We start from the raw sequence: 27,981 nt of genomic DNA on the forward strand, positions 1-27,981 counted from the left end.
AACGTTATCGTATGGAACATTAGATGATTTCGGATTAATTTCACCACATTAGCTTTGGATAAAGTTTTAAAAAATTGAAGCGTGAGGGGCACGTGTTGGTTTTTAGATTATTAAAACTGTAAATTGAAGTAAAAATTAGAAGGAAATATATGAGGAATAATCTCTTTAGTCTTACCAATTATCATCGTAGAATATAAAACAAAAAGAAAAAATCGACAAAAAGTAAAAAGTTAAATTACAAATGTTAAAATGTCATTCTTGCGTGAAGCGCTAAGAATGCTATCTGGTGTCACCAAAAAGGCACCTTACCAGGATTCAGAAGACGGCTCTGTACCAGAGTATCAAGATCTACAATCACATTTCGGAGGCTACAAGGATCTTGCCAGCTATTGTCACGGAAAATCCGATATATGCCATTGACATCTTTTTCCAAGCAGGCGTTCACATAGGGTTATCTCTTGGGCTGTTATTACTGCTAAGGCTATATAGTTGACTTCCTGGTTTTGATCATGGAAAGTCAACTCCAGATATATTTTGAACTTGTTTGTTATATCTTGTTTGTCTATAATTTCCCGATTGAGCCCATTATTCTCATCTACAGTCGTTTCATAAAGATTTCGGTTATTTCTCAGTTTTTTATAGACGTTAAGCTTTCATATTTGCTTTGTAACATTTCTGATCTTTGTCTGTTTCTTTATTTCCTTTAAGTATTTTTCTTTGCTCTCATCAGATTGAAGATATGGTCTGTTATCCCCGATTTTCTTTTCGTTTTGGTTTTATCTAGTTGGCTCTACATTTAGAGGGAATGCAGTAGGTTTCTTTGAAATAAAGAAACAAAAGTGATAGTGTAAGTAAGTCAAATAAATTTGTGAGTCAATACTGGTCAATACAGACACAGAAACAACTTAATAACAGGTACTTAATAAAACACAAAAAAGGCAATTATACAATTTTTTATTATTTATACAGGCTTTTAAACAATAAACAAATGCGCAGTGTAACACATCAGTCTTGGTACATATATTTTTTTTCTTAAAGCAACTAATTCTTTAAAAAAATCTCCATTACAAACAAAAGGAAAAATCTCAGCGTAAAGCACACAATTTTTTTTATACTTAATTATATTGTGTACGTTTTTATTGTTACTTATTATTATAAGTTTTATTATTTTTTGTTGTAGCCGATTGTACCTAAAAATTAGTTGAAAAATTGTAATAGTAGTAATAATATTTTGCGTCACATTAAGCGCACGAGAAAAAGATTAAAGATTCGTAGTAGTTATGTAAGTTTTTTTTAAGCACCGAATATTTTTATTAGATTAATAAAAAAAAAATTTTAAATGAGCTTTTTTTACAACAAAAGAAACTTTGTGTCTAAATACGTTATTTTTTTGTTAATTAATAATTAATAGAGCACACAGTAGTATACAGATTAATTATTTAATATTTTACATAAATTGGGGTGTTTTTTTTTTATTCGTCGCTGGGGGTAGAAAGCAAAAAGATTTTTTTTTATGAGAACGGTTTCTTTTGGTAACTCGCCCCAAAGCTAAATTTATTAATTTATGGAAACATTTAATTTTCTTTTTAAATCTTATTATAATTTTTTTTATAATTTATTAAATACGCCGTTAAAAATATTTTAGCTTAAGCTTTTTTTTTCTTATAATATATATATTTTTCATATTCCCCAAAAATAGTGACTAATAACCAACTACTTTTGAGTGTTTATTAATTAACACTGATAGCAAAACAGTACTTTTTAATTTTTTTTCTTGTAAAAAGATTAATTGTTGTTCAGATTTAAATTTTTTTCGTAATTATCGTGATATGACGAGAAATAAACGAAATGTTTCCATTTTATCTTTTCATTCTCGCTTACTTTTCGTTAATTTAAATAAAGTAACAAACAAATAATTAATATATAGAGCGATTATGGTTTTTATTTTTGTTATTTTATTGTTTATATTTAATTTTTGTTTGTTACTAAATATTTGTAGTGTATTTTTAAGCGTTTTTCTTGTTTTAAAATATTTAAAAAAAGAAAAATCTAAACTAAGTCGTTGGAAAAATAGCTCGTATTTTTTTCTTCTTATTTTATTAATAAATCCCTACATTTTTCATTCTTACTCAATTTTTTTCTTCTACTTCGTTTTTTTTTGTTGGTCAGAGATATTAGTATCAAATAGGATATGAGATTTTTTTATAATATATTTCTTTGGAATGTTAAAAGATTATTTAAACACACCATTTTCACTAAGCAATTAAAATTGGTCTCTACTACGCTTTTTTTCTTCATTTCAATGCAGGGGAAAGAAAAAATTCCTTTCATCATAAAATATATAGGCTCATAAATCGCAATTTTTTTGACGTTTTATCATTATCATTATTTTTTTTTAATTCTAATCGCTACCGTTTTTTTATCATTTTTTTTCTAACTCTTTGTATCTATACAATCATTTAAAAAATATAATTAAACAAACACAGCACACATGGTTTTTTAATTTGTATTTTTTTTTGTTAAATTTAAACTTGTGGTAATTTAATCTTCATTTTAACTTAACTACCTTTTTTTTTTCAATAATTACATTCAAAAATTCTATTAGGGAAAACTAATTGGAATTTTTACAAAGAAACGCGACAATTACTACAAAAAAAAGTAAACAATTTAAAATTAAAAATGAATTATAAGACTTCTCAATTCGTATGGTTGCGATTTCTTTTTAAATATTTATTCAAAATATTTATTCAACTCGAGTTTTCCTTTCCCTTGGAATCTAATTTATAAAAACATTTTTTTTTATAAATTCTAATTAAGAAATTTATTTTTTATTACCTGATTCACCATTGGTGGCTGAATCTCCATTAGTTGCTGCAACAGGAATTTCTTCTTTCTTTTCTTCTTTTTTCTCTTCAACTTTAGCTTCAACTTCTTTCTTTTCTTCACTTTCTTTCTTTTCTTCAGAGGATTGTTTCTTTTTATCTTCCTTATTTTTACCTTTAGCAGGAGTTGCTGGTTTTGGTTTTGGTTCCATACTTGGATCCAAAATTAATTTACCAATGTTTTTGCGATCATGCATTTTTTGCATAGCTTCAGCAACCTAAGAAAAATTTCAGTTTTATTTATTTTGTTACTTCATACTAGCTTTGGAGTTTCCCCATCATTGGGCATCGCGATAAGCCGTCCCTTCTCCCAACCGTCTTAACACAGCTCTAAAGATTAGGTCCCTCATGCCATAGGCTGATCTTTAAGATAAGATCTTGGATGCAACTCACAAAAGATCGATTCATCTTATAAACCGCACAAAATGGCTACTCATTGTAGGCTGCGATTCATTCTGTTGCCTGGGGATGTGACGAAGGAAACTTTAGAGGTAAGACCTTGCTTGAATTTATTACGAGTAATGACTTGGAAATAATCAATCAAGGCTGTGAACCCATGTTCGTCAATGCTAAAGTGTCAGACGATTATTGATTTGACCTTGGCATCGGCTAACGTATCTCAAAAGATTAGCAACTCATGTATCTGCCAGAAGGCGTTTATGTCTGACCATAGATGGATCACTTTTGATTTAGGACCAATGATACTCTTGAAAAAGAGGGTCCGGGATCCAAAGCGGACTGACTTGAGCATTTTTGCAAGTTGTCTAAATGAGCAATTGCGAAATTTTCCAGATGCCCTTCCTGGAAATACCGATGAATTGGAAAATTACTCAAACCTCGTGGGTGACACGCTAACTCAGGCCTTCCACAGTGCAGGAGAGAGGAAGAGCTACACCCTGAACCCCCTAAACTAGACTGAATTCTGACTGGACCTTGTTCAAAACAGTTCAAACGTTTAGTACGAAAAAAGAAATGACAAGCCTGGAGAGGTTTTTGCAAAGAGGTGGAGAGCGCTCACGCCTAAACAAAATACTATCTCGCGGCCAAAAACACAGTTCTGATATTCTAAAAAAGTCTGATAGCAGTTTTGCCAAAGATCCAGAAGAATCGTTGTATTTACTAATGGATGTTCATTTTCCAAGTTCTTTGCAACATTTTTCAACGCTTCTACACCAAGTGGAATTTAACAATTCTCCTACCAGCCAGGACTGGCAGATAATCAACCAGGTTATACGGAATGAGTAGAGTGGACCGTCGGCACTTTTGAGCCCTTCAAAACACCCAGACCCGACGGTATATTTCCTGCTCTTCTTCAATGGAGCCTAGAGGATATGAAAATACACTTGATGAGAGTTTTTAAAGCCTGCTTAGCCTTTAATTACGTTCCCATCAGCTGGAGGAAGGTTACAGTACCCTTTATACCAAAGAAAGGAAAAAAGGATCCTAAACCCTTTCGATTAGTCTCGTCATTTCTTTTAAAGACGTTTGAAAGACTATGTGAACATTACATTAAAGAGAATGTACTTTGCACTTGCACCAACATGCTTATATCAAAGGTAAATCTGTCGCATCGAGCAAGCACTTGATTCGAAAGAGTCTATTCTGAGAACTTTCCTTGACATAGAGGAAGCGTTTGACAAAACCACCTTTAGTAGCATAACCTGGCATTGGAATCTCGAAGAGTGCCATTGGTCATCGCGAGCTGGATAAAAACAATGCTAGCAAGCAGAGTTGTTCAAGCTAAAGCGAAAGGACACACAGTACAGAGAGCTGTGGTTAAGGGTTGCCCACAAGGTGGGGTACTCTCACTGCTTCTCTGGTGCTTAATACTTGATGATCTCATTAGTGAGTTAAATAATAAATATCTCTCCACAGTTGATTACGCCAACGACGTGGCTATCTGGTTAAGAGGTGAACCTGACAATTTTCTTTGTTACAGAATGCAGCAGGCGGTTAAACTTGTTGAACGATGGTGTGAAGAACATGCTAAAAGACTGAGACTGTTCTCTTCACTAAACAGAAGAAACTAGGACACTTAACGCCACCCAATTTCTGTAATAATCCATTAACCTTTGCTCCAGAGGTGAAATATCTGGGTGTTATCTTGGACAAAGGACTAACTTGGACATCACACGTTAGTACTGACCCAGTGCCGAAGGGTTATTGGGAATACTTAGGGACTAAATCCGAAAGTTACAATATGGATCTACACTTTTGTGATAAGACCCATGGTAGCTCACGCAGCCATAGTTTGGTGCTCAGCACTAAAACATGCATATAAAGCTAAATTGCTGCATCAACTGCAACGACTGACCTGCCTGCTAATCACAGGCGCTATGAGATCTACACCTACGATTGCGATGGAGACTAGAAACGACGAGAAAAACAGGTTGTTAAAATGGGAATAGTCCGGAGCAAGCTGTGGAGTGAGGCTGTTAGTAAACAACCCCTCCTTAAAGCTCGCACATACTACATTACACCTACTTTCTTAGGCAAGCCACACTTTGGTATTGAAACGATACCCCAGAGCAACTCAAGCTCGGGCAAAACGCTGACCATCTACACTGATGGATCAAAGAAGGCTGGAGGTTCCGGAGCAGGAATTTTCTCGCACGATCTCCAGCTGCACCTTTCCATTCGACTCCAAAAAAGTCGGCAGAAACGTTGTAATCTGCACTAGTAGCAGACTGGCTATACTGGCGGTTGGTAGACACCACACTGTATCATTGTTGGTGAAGTCCTGTCGGCAATCACTCGAGGAGGCAAACGTATACAACAACGTAACGATAAAGTGCCGAAAAGGACACATCGGAATTAATTACGGGCGGCTAACAAGAGCTTAGCCAAAAGCTGCGGGTTTAGCATCAAAGAACTCCCCCACATTGTGCCAGATAGATTGTTTTGGAGCTCCACAAGTCACACTAAGACAATGGCAGCTCTCCCCATTTATGAAGGCCATCAGTACAGACTCCATGTCTCGTACATACTCTGTTGAAGCCCTTCCATAGGTGGCTAGGAAGTCCTTTTAGTTCTTGATTGGGGAGGATCTGTTGGTTAATTTTTGGTGGTACTTTGGCGTTTTTGCCTTTTTCCCAGTCAGAGTTGATGTTGTACTTGTTTCTAGTCAGTTCCTCACCAAGCTTTAATGGAGGGTGTCGGGATCTGAGGCAATTTCAAAAATAAGGTAGGTCATCACGAATCGAAGCAGTGGGTTGTCAATTATTTTGGTGAACTCTTTTAGGAGAGTATTCTTTCTTCGCGCGTTTGGCGGGGCGATGTTGCTTAGCGTTGGGAGCCAAAAAAGAGGAATGGATTTAAGACATCCTGATATTCATCTTATGGCCGAGTTCAGTTATGTGCCGATTTTCTGACCATGTCCATACCGGTGCGTAATATTCTACAGCAGAATCAACCAGTGACAGGGCAGAACATCGCAGTGTAGTTGCTGCGACACCCCATACAAATCCCCAGAGTGTCAATGTGTGCTGTTTGTTAAACGAAAATGTTCCCTTTGCGGAAGTATTTGAGGAAATCTTGGTACTACAGCGTTATGTTATTAAAACTGATCTGGAATCCCCTGGATGCTACATATTTTATTATTCAGGTGGAAGGCGTTGGCTTCTGTTTTTGAGGTTAGGTGTTAATCTCCACTTATAAAAGTATTCCCCTATAGCAGAGGTAGAGAATCGTTTTATTATTAAGGGTCATTTTTAAATTAGACAGTAATAATGGAGGAAATTGTGGAAACACAATCATGACCTGATTGAGTAATAAAACATTAATTGATCTTAATTGAACACCACCTGGGATACTCAGTGGGTGGATTGTATAGCTTACTGGGATCCCTGTCGATCCTAAGCTTTCAGTATATTTTTCTATTAAAGAATCCAGAACAGTTATATATTCAACAAATATTTTATTTTCACATGACTGTTTTAAAAAATATTAATTATTTAGTCCATCGAAGTTTTCGAAAATGTTAATCCCGCGAGTTTTCGCAGGTAGTGTGCTCAGTGCCAGAAATTAACAAGTCTGCAAATATGTTACAGAAAATAGTAGTGTTTATAATTGTAATGCCGCAAGGCCGCAAGTTCCCCACCACTACCCTATAACTCCTAGGTCATTAGAGAGGGTGTCTTCACTGGTCATTTTATGTTGAGCGGCGAGATATCGACATAGACAAATTTTCTTGCCCTTGTGGTTGATAGATCCGATGTGTATAGGTTAAAAAGCACAAGAAATGAGCCCAGCGGCAGTCCTTTATTCAGATTTTATAATAGTCTGACATGGCACGATTCGTATGAGCTTATATCATTGTATCATATGCAGCATTATCAAGCCTACAAAGATTACGGATGTTTTGAGGCATCTTTGAAAGCCTGCTTTGTATCTATAGTAAAGCTAAGCACCTGGTGGGTAACGCTTCATTGTGTTCTAAAACCAGCTTGTTCAATGGGTATACCTTCCAAGACTTTGGAACCAACATTATTTGAGTAAGCTTTTCGAAAAACTTATAGTAGCAACTCAATAATGCGATAGGACAATAACTTTCGGGTTGCTCCGGTTTATTCCGTTTTTAGATGACTATTATTTTGAATCTCTTGAAAGCCCTTGATAGGCGACCTGTACGTAGTATATGAGTATAGAACTTAACACATCCTGCGCGATAAGCGACCAAAGTTGTTTTGCGCGAATTTCACATCTTGAGCGGGAAGCGACTAAAATCCTTTTTCACGGATTATTGATGGAATATAGCAACACGGTAAAATTTTGGCGGCAAAATGCCCGTGTAAGATGTGTTAACTAACCACCTAAAGCATCTCCATCCAAGATGAACAAAAAAAAATCAGGATTCATTCCATCAAAATCATCAGCTTTTGAAAACTGGAAGCTTGTATCTTGCCAGCTCCTTCCTTTATATGTTGTGGGTCGCGAAGAGCGCTGGATAGTGTTATTATTCCACTTTCCATCTGATTTTCAGTCACCAGTATTAAGCTTTACGTTTAACAAAGTTACTCTCGCCCAGCTCCCTCAAAAGATTTCAAGCTTCTCTGCTTCAATTTTTAAAATCCTGTGATTAGGTGAAACGGCGTTGTTTGCCAGAGTTTTGAAGTAACTTATTAGCTATTGTTGAGTATCCAGAGTCCATGTAGGCTTGATATAGCTCTACACATTTATTATTCCATCCAAGAATGTATTCTTTCCAGAAATTTTCTTTTTGGCTATTGTTATAGCTGGTTTCACGAAACTTTTAGGTGATAATGTTGCGTTAATAGACTACTTTTACGTTCCTTCTAGATAACTTAGTAATTGTCTTCCTGGGTTGGCAAGTTTCTTTTAAATTCTTCTTTTAACAGTTATCTTTTGCGTAAATGCACAAGATCTTAACCTCATTTTTAGTAAACGTCAATATATAATCGTAATGAATGAGATTCTGTATTTTTTCTTCATAGTGTTCACAAATAATAATATACATTCATTTCATTTAGATCATTGTGTCTTACCTATTTCCAAACTGACCTGACTAGAATACAGTTTCCTTCCAAGTATAATTATCTCGAATAACGCCTTAGAACTTTACAACAGGTGCCATAAAAATATCAGAATATATTCACACCTACGATTTTGATGAACGTCTAGCGCACTTACCTGATTTTGGAGCTAGTAGCATCGTAGTTGTTAAATTGGCTGACACGATACCCAGAAACCGAAATTATAAAGTATTTTTTAATAATTGGTTTCCTGGAATACCTCTGCTTATACAGGATGTGTCTAAATTGATGCGAAAGATTTTAAGGGGTGATTTTTCAACGAAAATTAAGGGGGGTCTTTCATATAACTTTTTGTTCAAAACCTCTTCTCCTCCAAGTTATAGCCTTCTAAAGTTAAGGGAAAGAATCTGCAACTTTCTTATCTCTTGACATTTTACAACCAACAAATTGTTAGTTTGATCACAAAAAATAAAATAATGCTGAGTTCAATTTGACATAACTTCATTCTTTGACTAATAATAAGCTTTGAATGAGAAAAACGTACACACATTAAAAAGTTCTGATGCAAAGTATTATAGGGATTGATTTTTTCACCCCCTGTAATAACATTTTCTGGCTATAAAAATCGTCAAAAAGTGTCATTTTATTAGCAACAGTTATCTGCCAAATTTTATCCTTCCAAATTCCTCCATAGTGGATTTATTAAAGAAAAACAATTTTTTTCCATAATTTTAGAGGGCTGTAACTTAGAGGAGAAGTGGTTTTGACCACTTTGACCACTTTTTGAAGTTATATAAAAAATCACCCCTTAAAATTTTTCGCATCAATTTAGATACACCTGTATATCTACCAAAAGAAGGAAAACTGCCCTCGCAACAATTTAAATGAATCGAATTCCTAATTACCAACAACCTAAGGAGTCAGAAATGAAAAAGCGAGAAAGAGCTGCATTTATTGAGAAAGTTGCAATCATTGCAGTATTTCCAGTATGTATTTGTCCTGTTGCAAATTCAAGATATGTTCTTACAACATCAAACATTATTCCAACATCTCGAATTTGTGGAAGACCTAGTAAACCAAAGACAGCAACTTCATTTGAAAAAAACACGAAAATGCTATATTTTTTGTGAAAAATATAAAGTCAATCTTTAAAAAGGACAGAAACTGTTTTTATATAGTGTAATGTTTTCTTTCTTGTTTTTATTTTGTGTTATATGTTTGTATGCATAATTTTTCTAAACAAACATTTTGTTTGAAATCTTTATAAGGTATCTATTTCAATGTTTATGTCACAATGTATGCCATATTTGCCATAAGTTAGCATTTTTAGGCAAAAAATATTATGATATATTTTTTTTTATTTTCGAATAGCAAAGGTACGTTTGCGCGGCACACCGCCTAATCAGGTTGAAACTTGCATTTTAGATGCGCACATTTACTGTATACATGTTTATTGCCAAAGTTTCAAAAAACTACACCAAAAGCTATTCGACAGAAACAAAGAGGAAGGTTGCTGAAAAAAATCAGATGTTGCACAACAATGCAAAATAGCACACCCCAAATTAGACGAAGGCCTGGTTTCAGAAACAAAATTGGGAAGTTCTTACCCATCCGCCTCATAGTCCAGCCCCTTCTGATTTTTATTTGGGTTTTTTAAAAATTTGCAAAGAAGGTATACAGAAGCTTGTGCCTCATTAAGATAAGTGTATAGGAGGTACAAAAAAAATAATACTAAAATATCACCTTGACACAAGAAATAATATAAAACTTACATCCTCAAGAGCCCAAGTTGAATCCAAAATCGGTTTAATTTTTCCATCCTTATATAAATCAAAAACACTTTCAACTGCTTTCCTAACAAATTCACTTCCATCTTGTTGATACATCAACCTGCGAAGATTAAAACCGGACAAAGTTTTGTTTTCTTCGAAAAGTTTAATTGGAGAAACTTTGTCAACTTGCCACCACTACAACAAAATCAATTTAAATAAAACCGATTATTTCAAACCTGTAATTTTACCGAACGCGCAGCGCTAAAGAAACTTTTAGTTTCGCCAGTTACGATATTCGACGATCCATACAAAATGTATTTTCCCATCGGCTTCAACAACGAAAATCCCTTGTTGCATTCATCGCCGCACAAACAATCCAAAACGATGTCGACCCCGTCAGGTTGGATCTTGCGAATTTCGCTCGAATAATCGCTACCGCGTTCGAGTAAATGATCGATCGGGCTGTTGTTCGCTTTCAACGCTTCGTGTTTTGATTTGGAGCAAACCCCAAAAACTGTTACATCGGGAACGGTTTTTGCAAGTTGAACAATAGCTTGACCCTAAAAAAAATAATTCTATTAAAACTATTCTATCAAAAAAACGAAAAGAGAACGTGCTATGAATCATAAAATCATCACGTAACGTTATTAAAAAATCTTTTATGTGACATAATAAAAAAAAAGTCCATATAACTAAATAAAGAATAGCTGAAAAAGAAGAATAAAATTTCAAGCTTTTAGAGATTGGCGAGAAAAAGATCGAGATCAACAACATTTGAACTTTTACACGGACGATGTAACGGCCAAAGCCCCCAAAAACGGAGAGAGTAGTGAGAGCTTTTGGCAAAGGGCCAAAAACTTTCACCTTCGGGCGGCGTCTACGATAAAGTCAACGTACTATATTCACTTTCAATTATTATGTGGAGAAGAAGAAAATGGTATATTTTGAAATGTTACATAAATATATTATTATATTATATTATTATTAATTAGTAAATTAAATATAAATTAAAATTTAATACTAAATTCTAAATAAATTCAATTTGATTTATTATAAATTTTATTTAAAAATATTGAACACATTTTGGGAAACAAAAATTCAATATGAGGAAGACAAGTTGGGGTCAAGAAACGATGCGGGACGCCGATCGTCGCAGATGCGTTTTTGCGACCAACCCCCTCTGTGTGTGCCGGGGGCGCGCACGACGTAGACGAGAATATTGATCTGCTTTCCAGACCCCACACTTCCCTTTTACACCCTCCCCCGTGTCGGTTGCCGGCACTATCCCATCCCCGATCGACGTCCTGCTCGACACCACGGGGGCAACTCGGAATTCCGAACGGACAGCAGTAAATTTGTTGAGACCCCGCGTGGCGAAGCGAGGGCGACACCCTTTTTTACCGTCACCGACGACGACGACGACGATAGGGCGCGGTTTTAAATCCCCATTTTATTGGATTTATCGACAGGAGATTACCTTTAAATTAAGAAAAATTGGGTTTAAAGTAAATTAAGGAAAATAGAACATATTTTTATTTGGATTCCTAATTGCGTTTATATATCAAGGACAAAAAATTGAACTTGTTGAGAAGTTTTATTAATTTTCTATTAATCTCTGATAATGGTTAAAAGCCGAAACTTGTATAATTACAATTCATATTGCTCCATGTATTTACAACGGGAACATGAATAACGTAATTATTACTTATAATGAAGACGATGAATAAAGAAAGATATAAAGAAGCTATAATTAAGATATGAACGAAAGGTTGGCAGAACTTCGCATATTGTGCTACAGCTTTAGAAAAGAGTTAACAATGTAGGAAAACAAACCGATTTGTCAGTTTCATAAGAAGAAAAGAAGCTTATTCCAACTAACTCGTGGTCGATATAACGTGAGCTTGATAACAATAGTTGATGGAAAAAAGAATGGTTTTGTAATGCAGGTGTATAATGGATGTTTAAAAAGGCAACTTTCCAACAAAATGGGAAATGCGAGACACTGCTTGAAAAACTTAAAAAGTACAAAACAGACAATGCGTTGTATAGGCCGATTTCAATCTATAATACGTTGAGAAAGCTGTTTGGTTGAGTAAGCCGAGGAGGTAGTCGCAACTCGGGGAAGCTTTAGTATGGGGCATGTAATAAAGCGCTGGAAGTTGTATTGATGGGAATAAAGTTAGAATTCTGCCTATGAAACCTGAGGAAAGTATTGACAAAGGAACACCTAGCTCGCGTGTGTCCCATCTACACTTTGAGAACTGAAGAGCAGAATAGTCTAATAATCCCTAATACAGAACCATTGATAACTAGGATATGGCAATACATTACTTTTCATATGACCCAAGTGGTAACTGATTAAGTTTATTCTTAGGAGTTGCCATTGAGAAAACATCAATGGGGAAAATACAGGAAAAAGTTGTAGGATGCATATACTGAGTATGAAATAAAAGAAAGCGTCCATGTAATTTCTATGGATCGAAATAAACAGAAATTAATAGTACACGGATAATAAGGAATAAAATTGAGAATGCGAAGACAAGAGCTAGAAATAAAAAAAGAAATAAAGAGATAAAAAGCCTTCATGCTTAATCGCAACGTAGATAAGTGACTCATTATTCAAAACTATACGAATTTTGAAGTAGAATTTTTCAAGTTGCTGACGAATTCTGTTTATTGTACTGAAATAGCAAGCTTTATAGAAATTATTTTATTTAAAGCTTACTGTAATTTCAGAAAATGCAACAACCAGATACTTAACGATTGCTGCTTGCATAAAAAGAGATAATGAGGGAATATGAATAGGAAATAACCATTTGTAGGAACATCGAATTATAAATGCACCGTAACTCCTAGGAAGGTTGGCTGCTGCGATTAAAAAGAAGGTTGACTAATTAAAACCGGAACAAATTGCCGAGGAAAATGCCGGTTTCCATCTAAACTCTTCTCGATGTAAAGTAAAGTAAATTTATTCATTCAAACAAGACTACAGCAAATGTTGAAAATGACTGAATAGTTTCATGGTAGGAAAGTAATGCAAAATTTTAGAAAGCAAGATTCTATTATTTATGAAGTATCAACTGAAAACTTGGAGGAATGACGAAAATTGAGGAGCGATATAACTTACTGAGTCATATCATTTCTCATCGATAACAAATTCTCATTAAGCCAATCTGTTTAGAAATGACTTTTCATAGCATTTTCTTAAAATTATGAAATATTTATATAAATAAAAAATATTTTGCACCTTGTATTTATTCGAGCAGCAGCAACTTTATCTCCTGCATCTATATAGTAAGAGTATGAGAAGTAGTAGCAAATCTTTTCAAAACATCTTCTCAATTATTGCATATTCGGCAGATATATTCTATTATGTCAATAGACTACAAAAGAGGAGGGCGTAAAAATAGATAAATGAATTAAATATTGCTGCTCTATGATACACATTAATCACATTGCAGAATCGTTGAAATGCTTCTATATGCATGTTATGAAAATACGATAGTCACATCATATTTTTGAAAATATGATTCATGTATAATAAAGATCAAAAATAGTAAACTACGATGCCTTAAAGCAAAATGGTTGAATGGCGTTCTTCAAGCGGAAATTGGTAAAGTCACGAATACGTCTGTAAGACGTACAACATCAAATATAAGTGAGGGATGGTTCACTATAGCAGTCAAGAATAAAATAAAAGAAAGAGATAAAGCGTATATTAGGACGAAGCGTTTTCGTGGAAGTGAATTATACTGGTGTCATTTTGTCAAATTACGGAAAGAAGGCAAATTCTTATTAGAAGGAACAAATAGATAAAAAATTTCAGAATACAGATGGATGCCCGAGAAAGCAGTGATGTATTATTAAGAATGCCCTGTCGATTAATATAGAAAATAAACGGATTCCTAAGATTGTAAGCAGTCCAATGTTCTGAATGATCACTTCACCTTCAGTGTACACAGGCCGCCAATGTCTATAATGTCTATATGTCTATTATGGGATAGATTCCTCAATGTACATTAAGTTATTACAATGTACATTAAATTGATAATATAAAAATCAATGCAGCACCAGGCGATGACGGTATAAAACCAAAAGCGGTGAAAGTACTGAAAGTTTTGTCACCTGTTCTATCAAGTATTATCAATAGAGAAATAAAACTTGGTCAATTTCCCGATATCCTAGAGATAGAAAGAATCACTCCAGTGCATAAAAAAAGCTCAAAACTCTTCCGGAGAACTATAGACCAATATCTATGCTGTTGGTCTTTGCCAAAATATTTAAATCAATTTTAAAAAGTAGACTACTGTCCCATTTGAATACGATTGGTTTCCAAACTTGTGAGGAGCATGGTTTCATAGGTGATAAGAGCATACAGACTGTTATTATATCACTGTTGGAATTTGTTTATAGAAAACTCAATGAGAACAAAACAGTTTTGGCTGTTTTCCTGGACTATAGTACTTAGTAAGCTCGAAGCTTTGGGAGTTCAAAGACCATCATAGAGAGTTTTTAAAAATTATTTAAGAAATAGAAAGCACTACACTGTTTACAATAATGCTAGTAGCAGCGGGACTCATATAAAGTATGGGGTACTCCAGGGATCTGTCCTCGGTCCTCTGCTTTTTTTAATATATATAAATGATATAACCAATTGTGGTATACATAGTGATCTTGCCTTATATGTGGATGATGCTGTTTTGTTCTACAGCGGGTCTATGGACTCTGTCTTTTCTGGTGCTCAGTGTGATCTGGACAATGTTTGCTCTTGGGTAGATGAAAATAATAGTACCTATTTGGGCATTGTCTTAGATAACAGATTAACGTTTGAATACCATATAAAATTAACACAAAAGAAGTTAAATGGAATAAGCTATCATCTAAAACGTAATGGTCAATATTTCAACAATGAAACGAGATTTTCTATTTATTATGCCTATTTTCGCTCTTACTTAAATTATCTTTGCGCTTTTTGGGGTCACGCTTGTAAAAAAGACCTTGACAAGCTAGTAACACAAAATAAGTTTCTAAAGATTTTCTTTTGTACACCACATAGCACAAATACTACATCATTGTATAATGAGTTAAAAGTGCTTAATGTACATGAGATGATTAAGCTTGATAGCGTGAAGCTAATATATTAAATCAAAAATAATCTAATGGAAACTGGCACTTTAACCTCAACTGCGATATGCATGCGTATTATACAAGAACTAACCAAAATATTCACATCTTGCCCCTTGCAAAAAAACATTTAGAGAAGAAGTATTACACCAGCAGCGGCAAAGTAGTTTAATGATTTACCACAACGGGTGAAGAATCAGAATGGTCTGGACTCCTTTGCCAGGAATTATTACCTTAATCTTAGGTTAAACTGATTTCGAAATGTTTTTTTTGTTGTATATGTATGTATGTATGTGGCTTCTTCTTGCGTTGTTGTTATATTTTAGTGTTTATATACCTGTTATGGACTCTTATGTCTTTTTGGGAATAAACAATTAAAAAAAAAATGGGATTTTTGTATTCTGGGCATAATGTCAGAAAACCCAACTTTTGGAGGTCTTGGATATAGGACCTTTTAAAGTATTTCAAAGTGCTTTAGAAAAAAAACAGATAAAAATAGGAAAATACAAATAAAATGCTATAAAAGGCTAAGTTGTAACATTCCAAGTTAAAAACTGAAAACCATATGGAAAAGAAAAACCAAAGGAAATTTATAAATCTTCAAACGATGAAAAGAATGAATCTGAAATAATTTATGATGAATGTTCAACTTGTGAGGATAAAGCATACTTTTGTGTAGAATGTAAAGAAGAATGATCCAACCAAAATTTTCTTATCAAAAACATAAATGGACTTTCAGGATATAAATGTAACCATTCCCTAGAGACATATAAACAACATCACAAAAGGAAGATAAGCCCTCAACTAAACAAGATGTGGTCGGGAAGGTAATTCTCATTGACAAATTTGGCCATGCTAACAAACCAGTTCATAGGCATTTTCAAAAATGGCTATAAACTTTCAATTGGACTAATATTAGACACGATGAAGACACGATTGAAGAAAATCTAGTATTTTAAAAACTACAAGACTTTGGAATTTTTAAATATAAGAACCTCAACTATTAGGTGAATCATTTCACCTTTCATCACGATCATAGACGATATAAATATGGACACTGAAAACCTGAAACATGAAACAGGCAAATAGAAAGATCCCTCTAACAGCTATCCAAGAATTAGGACTGCTATTAAATGTATATCATCAGTATAGGAAACAGCATGCGTTGAGCCTATTGGAGAGACCACAGAAATGGCTTAATACTTAATACATCAATTATTTTTACTTTCCCCTCTGTATTTTATTGGAATAACGTTAATAACGCCTGCTACATATTTTATAAGAACTTTTTAATATCCGCGAAAAGTTGTAATTTTCACACTTATGAAAGCAAATAGTCTTGTAAATGTTTATAAACTTGTGGAGCTTTCACAATAATCACAGCTTAATTATTTATTAAATACTATAAAATAATTATTATTAAATAAATTATAAAAATTAAATATTTTCAGATATCCTTTTAAATTGATCTTTTAAAGACGTCAATGTCCTCAATCTCTTTCCTTCTTTTAATTTTTACGAAGACGAATTCTCGAAATTAAATTTTTAAGTACCACGTCGGATAAGTTCACAATGAGGTTTCTTGTCTGTGAAAGACCGTCATTAAATAAAGAGAGGAAAGAGACGACATTGGGATTTGAAGTCATCTCTATCGCGTCGGTCATCATCAGGAAATTCTTGAGAGGAGTTACTACGCCGCCGACGAGTGCCTTGCCGGCTGCGGGCCATTTTCAATTAAAGAAACGTCGTCGGCGAAACGAATAAATCAAGTATGCTCCTCCGGAAGTCTTCATTTAGGAATGAGGAGAGAGGAATGGTGTGAGAAGGACAATGTCAACTACGACGCGACGGTCCAAGCTTCATCTTCATCTCCTACGACGAAGGAAAAGGGAAGACGAAGAGGATGTAAGTCGTATTACTGTAATCTGTCGTCTGCTTGTCAAAGAAAGTATTTATGCTCTGTAAATGGTGAATGTGTAGCGAAATTGAGAGCATTCTTTTAGTTGAGTTGGTTTATTAAATACATTTATAAAATTGTTTAAAGAAAACTCCTTTTTTCTTTGTAATCTCTCTCCGAAACAAAAAAATAAGATAACAAAAATAAATTGGAATAAAAATAATTATATTCATTTTCTTTAGAACCACTTAGATGGTGGTGTAATAATAATTACTTTATTATTATCATTAGAAAATTGCCGCTTGTTCTAGGAAACGATAAAATAGCGCATTGGAAAAACAAACGTAGTCGGCGTCTCGCTGTTAACGATTAAACGACATCGCGTATTTCGCAATACATACAAACAGTCTTTTAAAAGATAAAAATATCGTCAACTACGCCGACGTTCATACAACTGAACGACCGGATGTCAAGCAGGTTATCAACCCCCTCTGCTCCTTCGTTTTGTTTCACCGAGATATAACCAAAACGATTCAAATCAAATCTCATTTTTTCTTTCTTTAGCAAGTAAATATTTTTGTGTCACATTAAAAACTTTATAAACTTAGATCTTTTGCTCTACAAACATAATAATAATTTGATTAAGATGATGCACGGAAATTCAAGGAAATATAAAAAAATACTGCGACATTGAAAGTTTTCATTTTTCCCCCTAAACCTTCTTTTACGCAACGTTTGGTGCGTTCACAACTTATCTACCCCATTGATTTTCGATAAAAAAAGAACCAAAAAAAGAATGGGAAAAAAGAACGTGAACCCACTTAATTCGAGCGTGTAGCCTTTCTTTTGTTATAGAAAACAACAAAGCAAAACAGAAAAAAAGGTGCTTTGACTGAAGGACTCTCCCTAGGGATTCTTTTCAACGATCATTAAACGCGACTTCCGGTGTGTCTCAAGTCTTAAAAGTGATTTGTTCTTTGTTAATAAATGATACATAATGAAACAAGTAAAAAAAATAAAAATGATTTTCTGTTTAATATTTAAAAGTAAAAATATTTTCCACAAAATAGTCGTACTATTAGTATTATCTTATTATCATAGAATCCAACTAGGGGTAATCCCCGAGTTATCTGTATGATGTATAAATCAAGAACGATAGTTCTAGTTTTAATTGTTATTGAGTTTTAGATTGCTGTATATTTTTATTAACGAAAAATAGAATTAACACTAGAACTAGAAACATTCGGGTTTAGCCGTCTTAAGAGACGCACGGCTAAACCCAAATGTTTCTAGTTCTAGGTTTAATGTTAGTTCATCTTTTAGTTTGATAAAAATATTCAACTATCTAACGTTGAATTGCAATTAAAACTAGAACTAACATTAGACCTAGAACTAGAAACATTCGGATTTAGCCGCACGTCTCTCAAGACGGCTAAACCCGAATGATTCTAGTTCTAGGTCTAGTGATAGTTGTAGTGACAGTGGTGGTAGCACCAGTTAGCATAAGAAATCACTATGTTGCACATTTTTATTGCACTAAAACTAGATCTAACACTAGAACTACAAAGTATCGGGTTCAGCCGTCTTGAAAGACGTGCGGCTAAACCCGAATGTTTCTAGTACTAGATCTAGTGTTATTTCTAGTTTTACACTACCACTATCACTGGAACTAACACAAGACCTAGAACTAGAATCATTCGGGTTTAGCCGTCTTGAGAGACGTGTGGCTAAATCCGAATGTTTCTAGTTCTAGGTCTAATGTTAGTTCTAGTTTTATACTAGCACTATCACTAGAACTAACACTACACCTAGAAACATTCGGATTTAGCCGTCTTGAGAGACGTGTGGCTAAATCCGAATGTTTCAAGTTCTAGGTCTAATGTTAGTTCTAGTTTTACACTAGCACTATCACTAGAACTAACACAAGACATGGAAATATAACATGGAAATATAACATTCTATATTTTTCATTGAACTGAAACTAGAACTAACAGTAGACGTAGATTTATAAAGATTCGGGTTTAATTATACCTATGTCTTTAAACATTCATGTTTAAAGTGCTAATTAAAAATTTTTTATATAACAGATACTCTCTCATTCCCGTATTAGTCCGTTATATCGAGATTTTACCGTATTTATTATGAATTTAGTGTTTTGTTGGTAAATTAAAAAAAACTTACCACTCCACCTCCTACTGAATGAACAAGTAATCTTTTGCCCTTGGAAAGTCCGGCGAGTTCAAAAAGAAGGATGTAGGCCACGGTGTAGTTCATGGTAATAGCGGCTGCGTCCAACGGACCCAATTCTTCCGGTAATTTATAAATATATTTTGCTGGGACGGCAACCAATTCCGCCCAGGCTCTATACTCGGGAAGCGCAACAACTTTGTCGCCAATCTAAACAAACACAATCGAAAAATAATTAATCCATTTCTTTTTTTAAGAATTTATTTCCTTACTGAAAATCCTTCAACTCCTTCGCCGATTTGCTCGATTTCTCCGGCGCATTCAAAACCGAGAATGAAGGGGCATTTCGGAGGGGAATCGACCGCACCCTGTCGCACCATTAAGTCTTGGAAATTCAGACCACTAATAAAAAAAGAAAAAAAAAATGAAAAAATAGAAAAAGTGAACATAGACAATAGAATCTTAGTATTTTCATTCCACGCTCGACTCGTATCACTCGTACAAAGCCGATTATTTGCTCTTCTCCATTACGTTTTGGAGTGGATTTTTTCATCAAAAAAAATCCCCTCTAGATATATCTCTAGGAATTCCGTGACCGGAAACTGAGATTTCCAAAAGTAATAAAGTAAACATAAGAGTGAGTTGAGAGTATTGTGTGGGGATATGATATCAATTTGATTTAAGAATTTATGTGAGACAAAAAAAAGAACAGAATAAGAAATTATTTAATTAATTATCATTATAGAATCGAGTAAAAAAGAAAAAAACGGTTTTATTACAAAACATCTAGTTATCAATTCATGAAACAATATAAATATTGTGTTTTAGAAACCGATAAAAAAAATTATTCCATTAATTGATCATTACTCATTTTCAAATAAATCAATCTTTCAAGCCACGAGTGCAGTGATAACAACAAGAGTTTTTTTGTTCACTTCCAACTGTTATTACACAGAAAGCAGTTCAACAAAATTCGTGTTATCTTTAAAAAAACCTATGAATAACCGTTGTAATCTGGATCCGAGCATTTTTTTATTACGGTTCTGAATCATCGTCGTATCGCGGATCGTTGTTTCTCCTCCTTTTAAGTCCTTTCCAATTACTCATCCGTATAAGAATTGTCTCAAACGATTACTGTACAAACGGTACTTTAATCGCTTTTGAAGGCAATAAATTCAAACAAAACAATTAAATTTTATAAATGACTTAATTTTTTATATTTTCTTTAAATTTATTAGAAACAAATTATGTATTTTTAACTTAAATAACATTATTGATACAAATAACTTAGTTTACATATTCTAAGACATTTTAATGTTAAAATTCACGATTCTTATGGAGGCGATGATTCTCAATAAGAGGTATAAAGTTACTGTTATTCAACAAAACGCATTTTTATTGAAGAGAATGAAGAAAAGAACGTGGTTCATGTCCCACTTAATCTGGATGATACACATAGACATGTAAATCAAATAAATAAGCTCTTACACAGAAAGGATTATCTAAAATAATAATAAAAAAACAATGGTGATGAAAAAGATGATGTTTGATGTTGAAAGATATCATGTTTGATAATGCGAGATGTTAGAGATAACGGTTGATTGATATTGCTGGTTTAGGAGATACGAAACATAACCTGTACACTTCAAAATTGAGTTATTGCCAATGCAAAATGAGCTGTGACACATTTTGACAAGTTTGGAATTTTGTGTACGGATTATAAATGTTTATGCGTAGTGTTCAGTCTTCAGTGCGTTGTCGTAGTCTCCTGTTAGCAGACTCAGTCTTCTTTTCCAAAGGGAACCAACAGGAAGAATGGATAAAATCTCGGATCGACCACAACACATTATAAATGTTTGTTTGTAGATTGATTGGAAATTTTAAATTTTAAACCAGTAAGGAACAATCAAACTGCTTGCTGCAAACTCTGCCAAAGTTGATTTAATTCAAAGAAATTGATTTAATAAAAATCACGAAATCATATTGAGGAAGGTCCATTTTTCAAAAATATCAGGAATCATATTGAGTGGTTCCAAGAATAACATTGAGAAATGTTAGAAGGGATGTTTAGAGATAATCACGATATTGGGCGATAATAAGAATGTCTTTATTGTCGACTCTAGGATTTTGTTTAGAGGCAGAAATCATCATCATTTCCCACAGCCCTATGTGGGTCCTGGCTTGTTCTAAGCTCAGCTTATACTCTCTTCTATCTCGTGCCTTGGCCTTCCAGTTTCTAACTCCCAGCATTTTTAGACTTTCTTAGAGGCAGAAATAGCATCATAATTTATAAGGAACAGATACAATTCTAAATGCTGTAGTTATAAAATCATGGTCGCATTTTAAACAAAGCAAATTACACAGTACATAATGTTTCTAGTTCTAGTTCTAAATGTTATTCAGTGTTAGATTGTTATATATTTTTGATTGAACTAGAATTAGACAAAGTCGTATTAACCCGAAACTTTTGGGTATAACGGATACTCTCTTCCACGTATTAGTCCGTTATATCGAAATTTAACTGAATATTTAAATAATAACTAAGTTGGGATTCTTTGAATACAGTTCGATTATTACCTTGTTCAAAAAATATTTCCAGTCATTTTCCACCCTTCCCATTGTTACCATTCCCCCTATTCTACCTTTTTATTAGCTCAAATTTAACCCTGTAGACTTTCTGGCGCCAAGTTTTCACCCTCCCTTTGTTTTAACGTCACGCAAACAAACCTAATAATTTTATTCTACGTCTACTGGGGTATATAAATATGTTTCAGTGTTTTTATCGTATAAGGAATTGATGTGACATTAAGATATTAAATGAGCTGAAATAATATTACTTTGAACGAGAAAATTATTTATAAAAAAACTTAATTTAAAAAAATTAAATTAAGTATTATGTCAAATGATGTCCATTAGGAAACGAAAATGTCTGTAGATAAGCAACTACTGGATATAATCGACTAAAGTGTGACGATATCCGTTGTTAAAACGGTTCGAGAGAGAGAACGAGAATTTGAGGCGAGGGTGTTTCGACCCCCTTCTACCCTTTATTTTACCACCCCCGTTTCAGAGGGCAATCAACCCATGGCTGGATTTTAACCACCCAACTTCTATCTCTGTCTATTTTCACTATATATTCCCCTCTTTCTCGGTTTAATATTCAAGTCGCGAATCTATTATGTCATTTTAGGGCAGATAAATTTAAAATAAAAAAAAATAATAGAATGAGCATGACAGTTGAGTGTAATAAACTTTAAACGATTCAAATTTGGTTAAAAATAGTTTAGATTTATATTTAAAAGAAAACAAGTAAACCAACCGCATCTAACGGGTTTCGATAAAAATGTGTTAAATTAACGCCGTCAATTTCCGGTCGGATACAATTTCCTTTGTATACTAACGTTAAATTAACACAGAAAGTGGTTAACGTTAAAAAAAATCCAATTTCATTGTTTTAACTAGAAATAACATACAAGAGAAAGAGAGAATTAGACCGTGAATTTATATGATTAAATAAAAATAAATAAAATAAACAAAATTTTTAATTTTTGGCACAATTAATTTAAAAATTTTTTCGAAAAGTGGGCAGTAATAATAAAATACAACTATTAAAGGAAAATTCTTCAGATAACAATCTTAGGACAATTATGTCCAAGTTATGGACTTTATAACACTGCAATAAGAGTGAAATTAAAAGGGCTGACAGCCACAAATATCTGGGGTTCGTGATAAACAATAAAGGCACGCTGCATGAAGAACTCAATAGTAGAATAGGGCAGCGGGTAAAGTATTCCAATCCCTCAGACGATCCTTTCTAAGACATAAGAAAATTACCAGAAACAAAAATGGTAATATACAGAACAATGCCTATCTTGATTCATGGCTGTGAAAACTGGGTTATGACAAAAAGACAGAAAAGTCGAATACCGGTAGAATGGGGAACGAAGAAATTGGAGGACAATAGGTGGAAAGGATTTGGCAAGTCAAGATGGGGGGAAAAACTATAGAGGAAAGCTGCGAGCTAAGTGGAACAATGATGGATCTTGGCAATTAATAATAAATCCTGAACGGAGGCAATGAAGTTGGCAGCTAATAGAAAGGAGAGGAAAAATTTTGATTCAAACAGGCCCAGTTAAGATCAAGTCGGGTTTACAAATGGTGGAGGATATTAAGCTGAAATAGTATGGGCATATGGTAAGGATGGAGAAAAATAGACAGGTGAAAGGGATTTGGTAAGCCAAGAAGAATGATAGCGTGAGAGAAACATGGCAATTGATGGTAAACCCTGGACAGGGGAAATAAAGTTGGCAGCTAATAGAGGAGTGGAAAAATTTTGATTTGAACAGGTCCAGTTAAGACGTAGTCCGATTTACAAATGGTTAAGAATATTAAGTTGAAATGGTGTGATAAGTGATGAGAACTAATATATAGTACATGGTGAGGATGGAAGACAATAGAAAAGTGAAAAAGATTTTCCAAGCCAAGATGGGGGGAAGAAACTAGAGAGGAAAGCCGCAAGTTAAGTGGAACAATCATAGATCTTGGAAATTGACAATAAATCCTGGACGGAGGCAATGAAGTTGACAGCTAATGGAATAGAGAGGAAAAATTTTGATTCGAACAGCTCCAGTTAAGATTAAGTCTGGTTTACAAATGGTGGAGGATATTAAGCAGAAATAGTATGGGCATATGGTGAGGTTGGAGAAAAATAGACAGGTGAAAAGGATTTGGCAAGCCAAGAAGAATGATAGCGTGAGAGAGACATGGCAATTGATGATGAAATAAAGGTGGCAGCTAATAGAGGCGTGGACAATTTTTATTTCAAACAGGCACAGTTAAACAGAGAACTAGAGGGGAGAACAACCACGGATATAAAGAGAATTGATTATGAAGATGAAAAGATTTAGTATTCCACAAGCCTGGAACAATAAACATACTTAAAAAATTGGAGATAAATTGTTGAATGAAGCAATAATCTGCATTAACGTGATTGTTAATTTCCACACTCTACCATTATCCAAAATTCAACAATAAATCAAGTTGTTAAGACTTTACAAGCAAAGAAAAGCCACTCTGAGATTATCAGTCGAGTCAAATTTAAGAGATCCAGGTTATCTTATTAAGAAGCTGCTATAGTTGAGAGGTTGTATCAAGAGCAGCCGTCGCAGCAAGTGCTTTATGGGGATACTAAGTAAAAAATGGGATTACAAGTTCAAATGGTGTTAAGAAAATGTTCGAAAACTCATCTTGCATAGAGAAACTCAAAAATTCTTAAGAAAATTTTGAGGTATTCAAGAAATACAGTAACGATGGTACTTTGATGGTATTAGATAACTTTTCAAATCACATCTGGCTAAAGGCCCCAAAGAAATTTCGTTGTTATGGAATAAATCTCCTAATTTGTCGCCATACAATAAGTAATAATCACCAATTGAGTTCTTGGAAAGTGGGTTAGTTTCAAGAATGTTAAAGATATGGCCAGAGTATTCCCATTACCTAATTATCGAATTATTTGCGTGTGTATAAGCAAAAGTGGATTTACTGCAGAAAATTCTGTGGCAACTTTTTTTTGAAAAATCTGGTACAAACTTCACTTTCCAATCCAGATCTTCATCATCAGTCTTTACCTCTTAACTATTGATGTCTTTCTCTGCTGCTTAATTAATAACAAATTTAATTTCTGAACACGCATTATTAAAGTTCAAAGCGGCATAAAACCAAAATGGCTGCACCGTTGCATTTTTAAATCTGCATTCAACAGTTAAAGCAAACAAACTGCAATGCTTATTTCAATACAACGCGATGAAAATTTTTTGAGTATCTACCCGAAAAATCAAGTAAATGTCGTTTATGCCGTGCTGACTTGGCAGCGTTGAAATTCGTTAACAATATATATTTTTATTTGAGTAAAGAAATTGACACTGCGAATATTTCAAAAACTTGCTGATCCAATTCTCAAACGTTACTACAAGAGTTAGTGCTAAATCGCAAATACGAAATGACGAAGAAGGAAGGAGGTTTAATTAGGAAGGGTATTATGGATGCACGCTCTAATTTATTTGAAGCAAAGCGCTTACTACATGAATTAGCTACTAATTAAAAGAAAACCATAAATTGATGTTGTTCTTAATTCAACAGCTTCAAAGATAGATGGATCCGGAGTAGCCACATTTTGGATACAACCATTTTTCAGGCTAAAGTTCTTGCCATAAACTTCTGCACAATCTTGAACCTTGAGAAGGAATAGAAAGGGGTATCGATATACATCTTTACAGATAGTTGGGCCGCCCAAAAGGTAATTCAGGGCTACACCAGGGATAATGAAGTTATCCTATGGTGGGTTCCAGATCACAAAGACATTGTGGGATGTGAAAAGGCAGACAAGTCGGCCAAAGGGATAGCGAAGACGCCCTTTATTAGACCCCAACTCGGCTGTGGACTACAAAACAGCCACTTAAATTAAGTGATTAATACGTGGGAAGACTCAAAGGTAGCCTTGCGCTGGAAAGAACGTCCAGGATACAGAGCTATTCTTCGAGACCAAAGAGATTTTATTCCTCAGCATAAACTATCATCACTTCAATATTGGATAAGCTGAGGATCAAACTTGTTGACTTTGCAACTACAAGTCAGAAACTGCTGAACATAAAGCGGACATAAATGAAAAATACTTTGGGGCAATACTAAGATTCACCAAAGACCTTGATTTTCATTAAACCTTTGAAGGGTTTAAGTTGCAATAGATCTTATAGGTGGCGAAATCCCATCATACCAATGTCGTTGATTTTAAGAGATGGATTTTCTTTCATTTCTTAAGACTTTTTTGTACAATAAAAAAATCACGTTAGATATATAAGAGAGTTCAACCTTAAATTTACAAATTTAAGATTATTGAGCGTTTTTGAAATTTAATACACAATTAAATTTAATAACGGAAATTGAAATAACTTTGGAAATAACACAAGAGAGAATCATCAGACCGTGAATTTAAATTTCTAAACCATAAAATTCTTTAGCAAATTACAAACATAAATCAACAGTAAAATATTTCAAGTATATAAATCATTTTGAAAATACTTTTTATAAATCAATATCATTTTATGTGCCACACACATTATCACTATGTATAAAGACATTTACGCGTAAAATAGCAGGATGCAGAACGATATTGATTTTGCGTCCGCAACACGGGGCGTCGAGAGCAACAATAATGAATCATAATGACCCATCGAAAACACTTCAATAACGCGGCCAATCTCTCATTGCGATCCACCACCACAAAAATTAATCGTTACAGAAACACCACATCGAAAGGGAAACAGCAATTTCCTTCTTGTCTAATCGAAAAAGACCACACCCACACAATATTTTTGGGTTCAGAATAAAAATTACAAATTGCGTTTAATAACATTTAATGAATAATTTGCATTTAGATTTGATAAGATTCTTTTAAAAGATTTATTAATATAGGTTAAAAATGCGTCGTGGAAAATATAAAGAATGTGGCGTTATCTTTCCATTTCCTTTCCTTGTTTTTTGTTTCTTACTTTTTTTTTGAATAGTTTGAATCGTAAAAAGATGATAACAAAAGGATTTGTTTTGTTGTTTATGTTTTAAAGTTGATTTTATATTGGTTGAGAAAACTTTAAAGTAGTTTTAAGATAAATTAACTTGATTTTTTGGTGACATATGTTTGGAAAACACCCACCCCTTAATTTTCCCCGGAACCCAACCCTAATATTGATGATTCACGGGAATTTTTGAAACATTTTTTTTTGTATTTTACATGTTAATATTAATAAAAATTTGCAAAAATTATTTCGCCGGTAAATTTAGGAAATTTTGAGCTTAAAATGAAAAAAAAGTTAACTTACCATGCTTTAACTCGAATTAAAACTTCTCCTTCGCCGGCTGTTGGTTCATCTTTTTTCATAATTTTAACAGATTTTAATCCACCAAAGCTCATAAGAACAACGGCTCTCATTTCTTTTGGTTTTTGTGCATCGTTATCGTTGTTTTCCGTTTGTTGAGGTGCCGGCGAAGAAGCGGCGTTGGCGGCAGCGGCGTCCCCAGTGCCATTTTCCTTGATGTCCTCCTCAACGCTGCTGTTGTTCTCAGTTTTTGGTTGTTGTTCTTCCGTTGGTTGGGGTTCTTGTTCCGACGACATATTTTTTCAAATTCTTTTTCAACTTCTTATAAATTTTTGGTTTGGTAAATAAAAGATAGTTTAAGATTTCTTTGATGAAAAAGATGTTCTTCTTTCAAATCTGTATCAGTCTGTATGTCTCTGGGCTGCTTTTTGAATTTAACCGGTCGGCGTGTCGCTGTACAATGGGACCGTAGTGGAAGTAACAGGTGCGGGGAGCACTCCGAGAACGAACCAAACGCATGCGCTTCTATTCGGCCGGCTGCTTTAGCAAAAAACAACCCTCATGTGCCCAGAGGTTATCTCGTTTTAACCTACGGTTATAAAGTGGGATAGATAAATTACCAACCCGGAGGAGGGGGCCCCCGATGATCAAGCATCTGGTAAAGACGAGAAGGAAACGAAATGAATATACCCAAAATTAAACGAATATCCAGTAGAATTAAATTTTTAAATTTTACTTCATTCGGTATCGATTTTT

At 34.1% G+C, this 27,981-nt stretch overlaps 1 protein-coding gene across 1 annotated transcript; it reads right to left on the bottom strand.

The window, feature by feature from the left end:
• Positions 1-937: 937 nt before the first annotated feature.
• Positions 938-27,889, bottom strand: LOC111415736 (synaptic vesicle membrane protein VAT-1 homolog-like). The gene is made up of 7 exons (XM_023047561.2): positions 27,229-27,889; positions 19,627-19,756; positions 19,349-19,564; positions 10,395-10,706; positions 10,147-10,341; positions 2,836-3,100; positions 938-2,776 (listed from the first exon to the last, which is right to left on the bottom strand). Exons 1-7 carry the CDS (start codon positions 27,519-27,521, stop codon positions 2,748-2,750), a joined length of 1,440 nt encoding a protein of 479 aa, XP_022903329.1. The 5' UTR covers positions 27,522-27,889; the 3' UTR covers positions 938-2,747.
• Between the last annotated feature and the right edge of the window lie 92 nt (positions 27,890-27,981).

Source organism: Onthophagus taurus, chromosome 7 (genome assembly GCF_036711975.1).
Source record: "Onthophagus taurus isolate NC chromosome 7, IU_Otau_3.0, whole genome shotgun sequence".
NCBI classification, from domain to species: Eukaryota; Metazoa; Arthropoda; class Insecta; order Coleoptera; family Scarabaeidae; genus Onthophagus; species Onthophagus taurus.

Coding starts and splice junctions, on each gene's coding strand:
- LOC111415736 (XM_023047561.2), bottom strand. CDS start 27,521: ATGTCGTCGGAACAAGAACCCCAACCAACGGAAGAACAACAACCAAAA. Junction 19,757..27,228: donor TTAATTCGAGTTAAAGCATG/GTAAGTTAACTT, acceptor TTTTTTTATTAG/TGGTCTGAATTTCCAAGACT. Junction 2,777..2,835: donor AGCCACCAATGGTGAATCAG/GTAATAAAAAAT, acceptor TTTATAAATTAG/ATTCCAAGGGAAAGGAAAAC.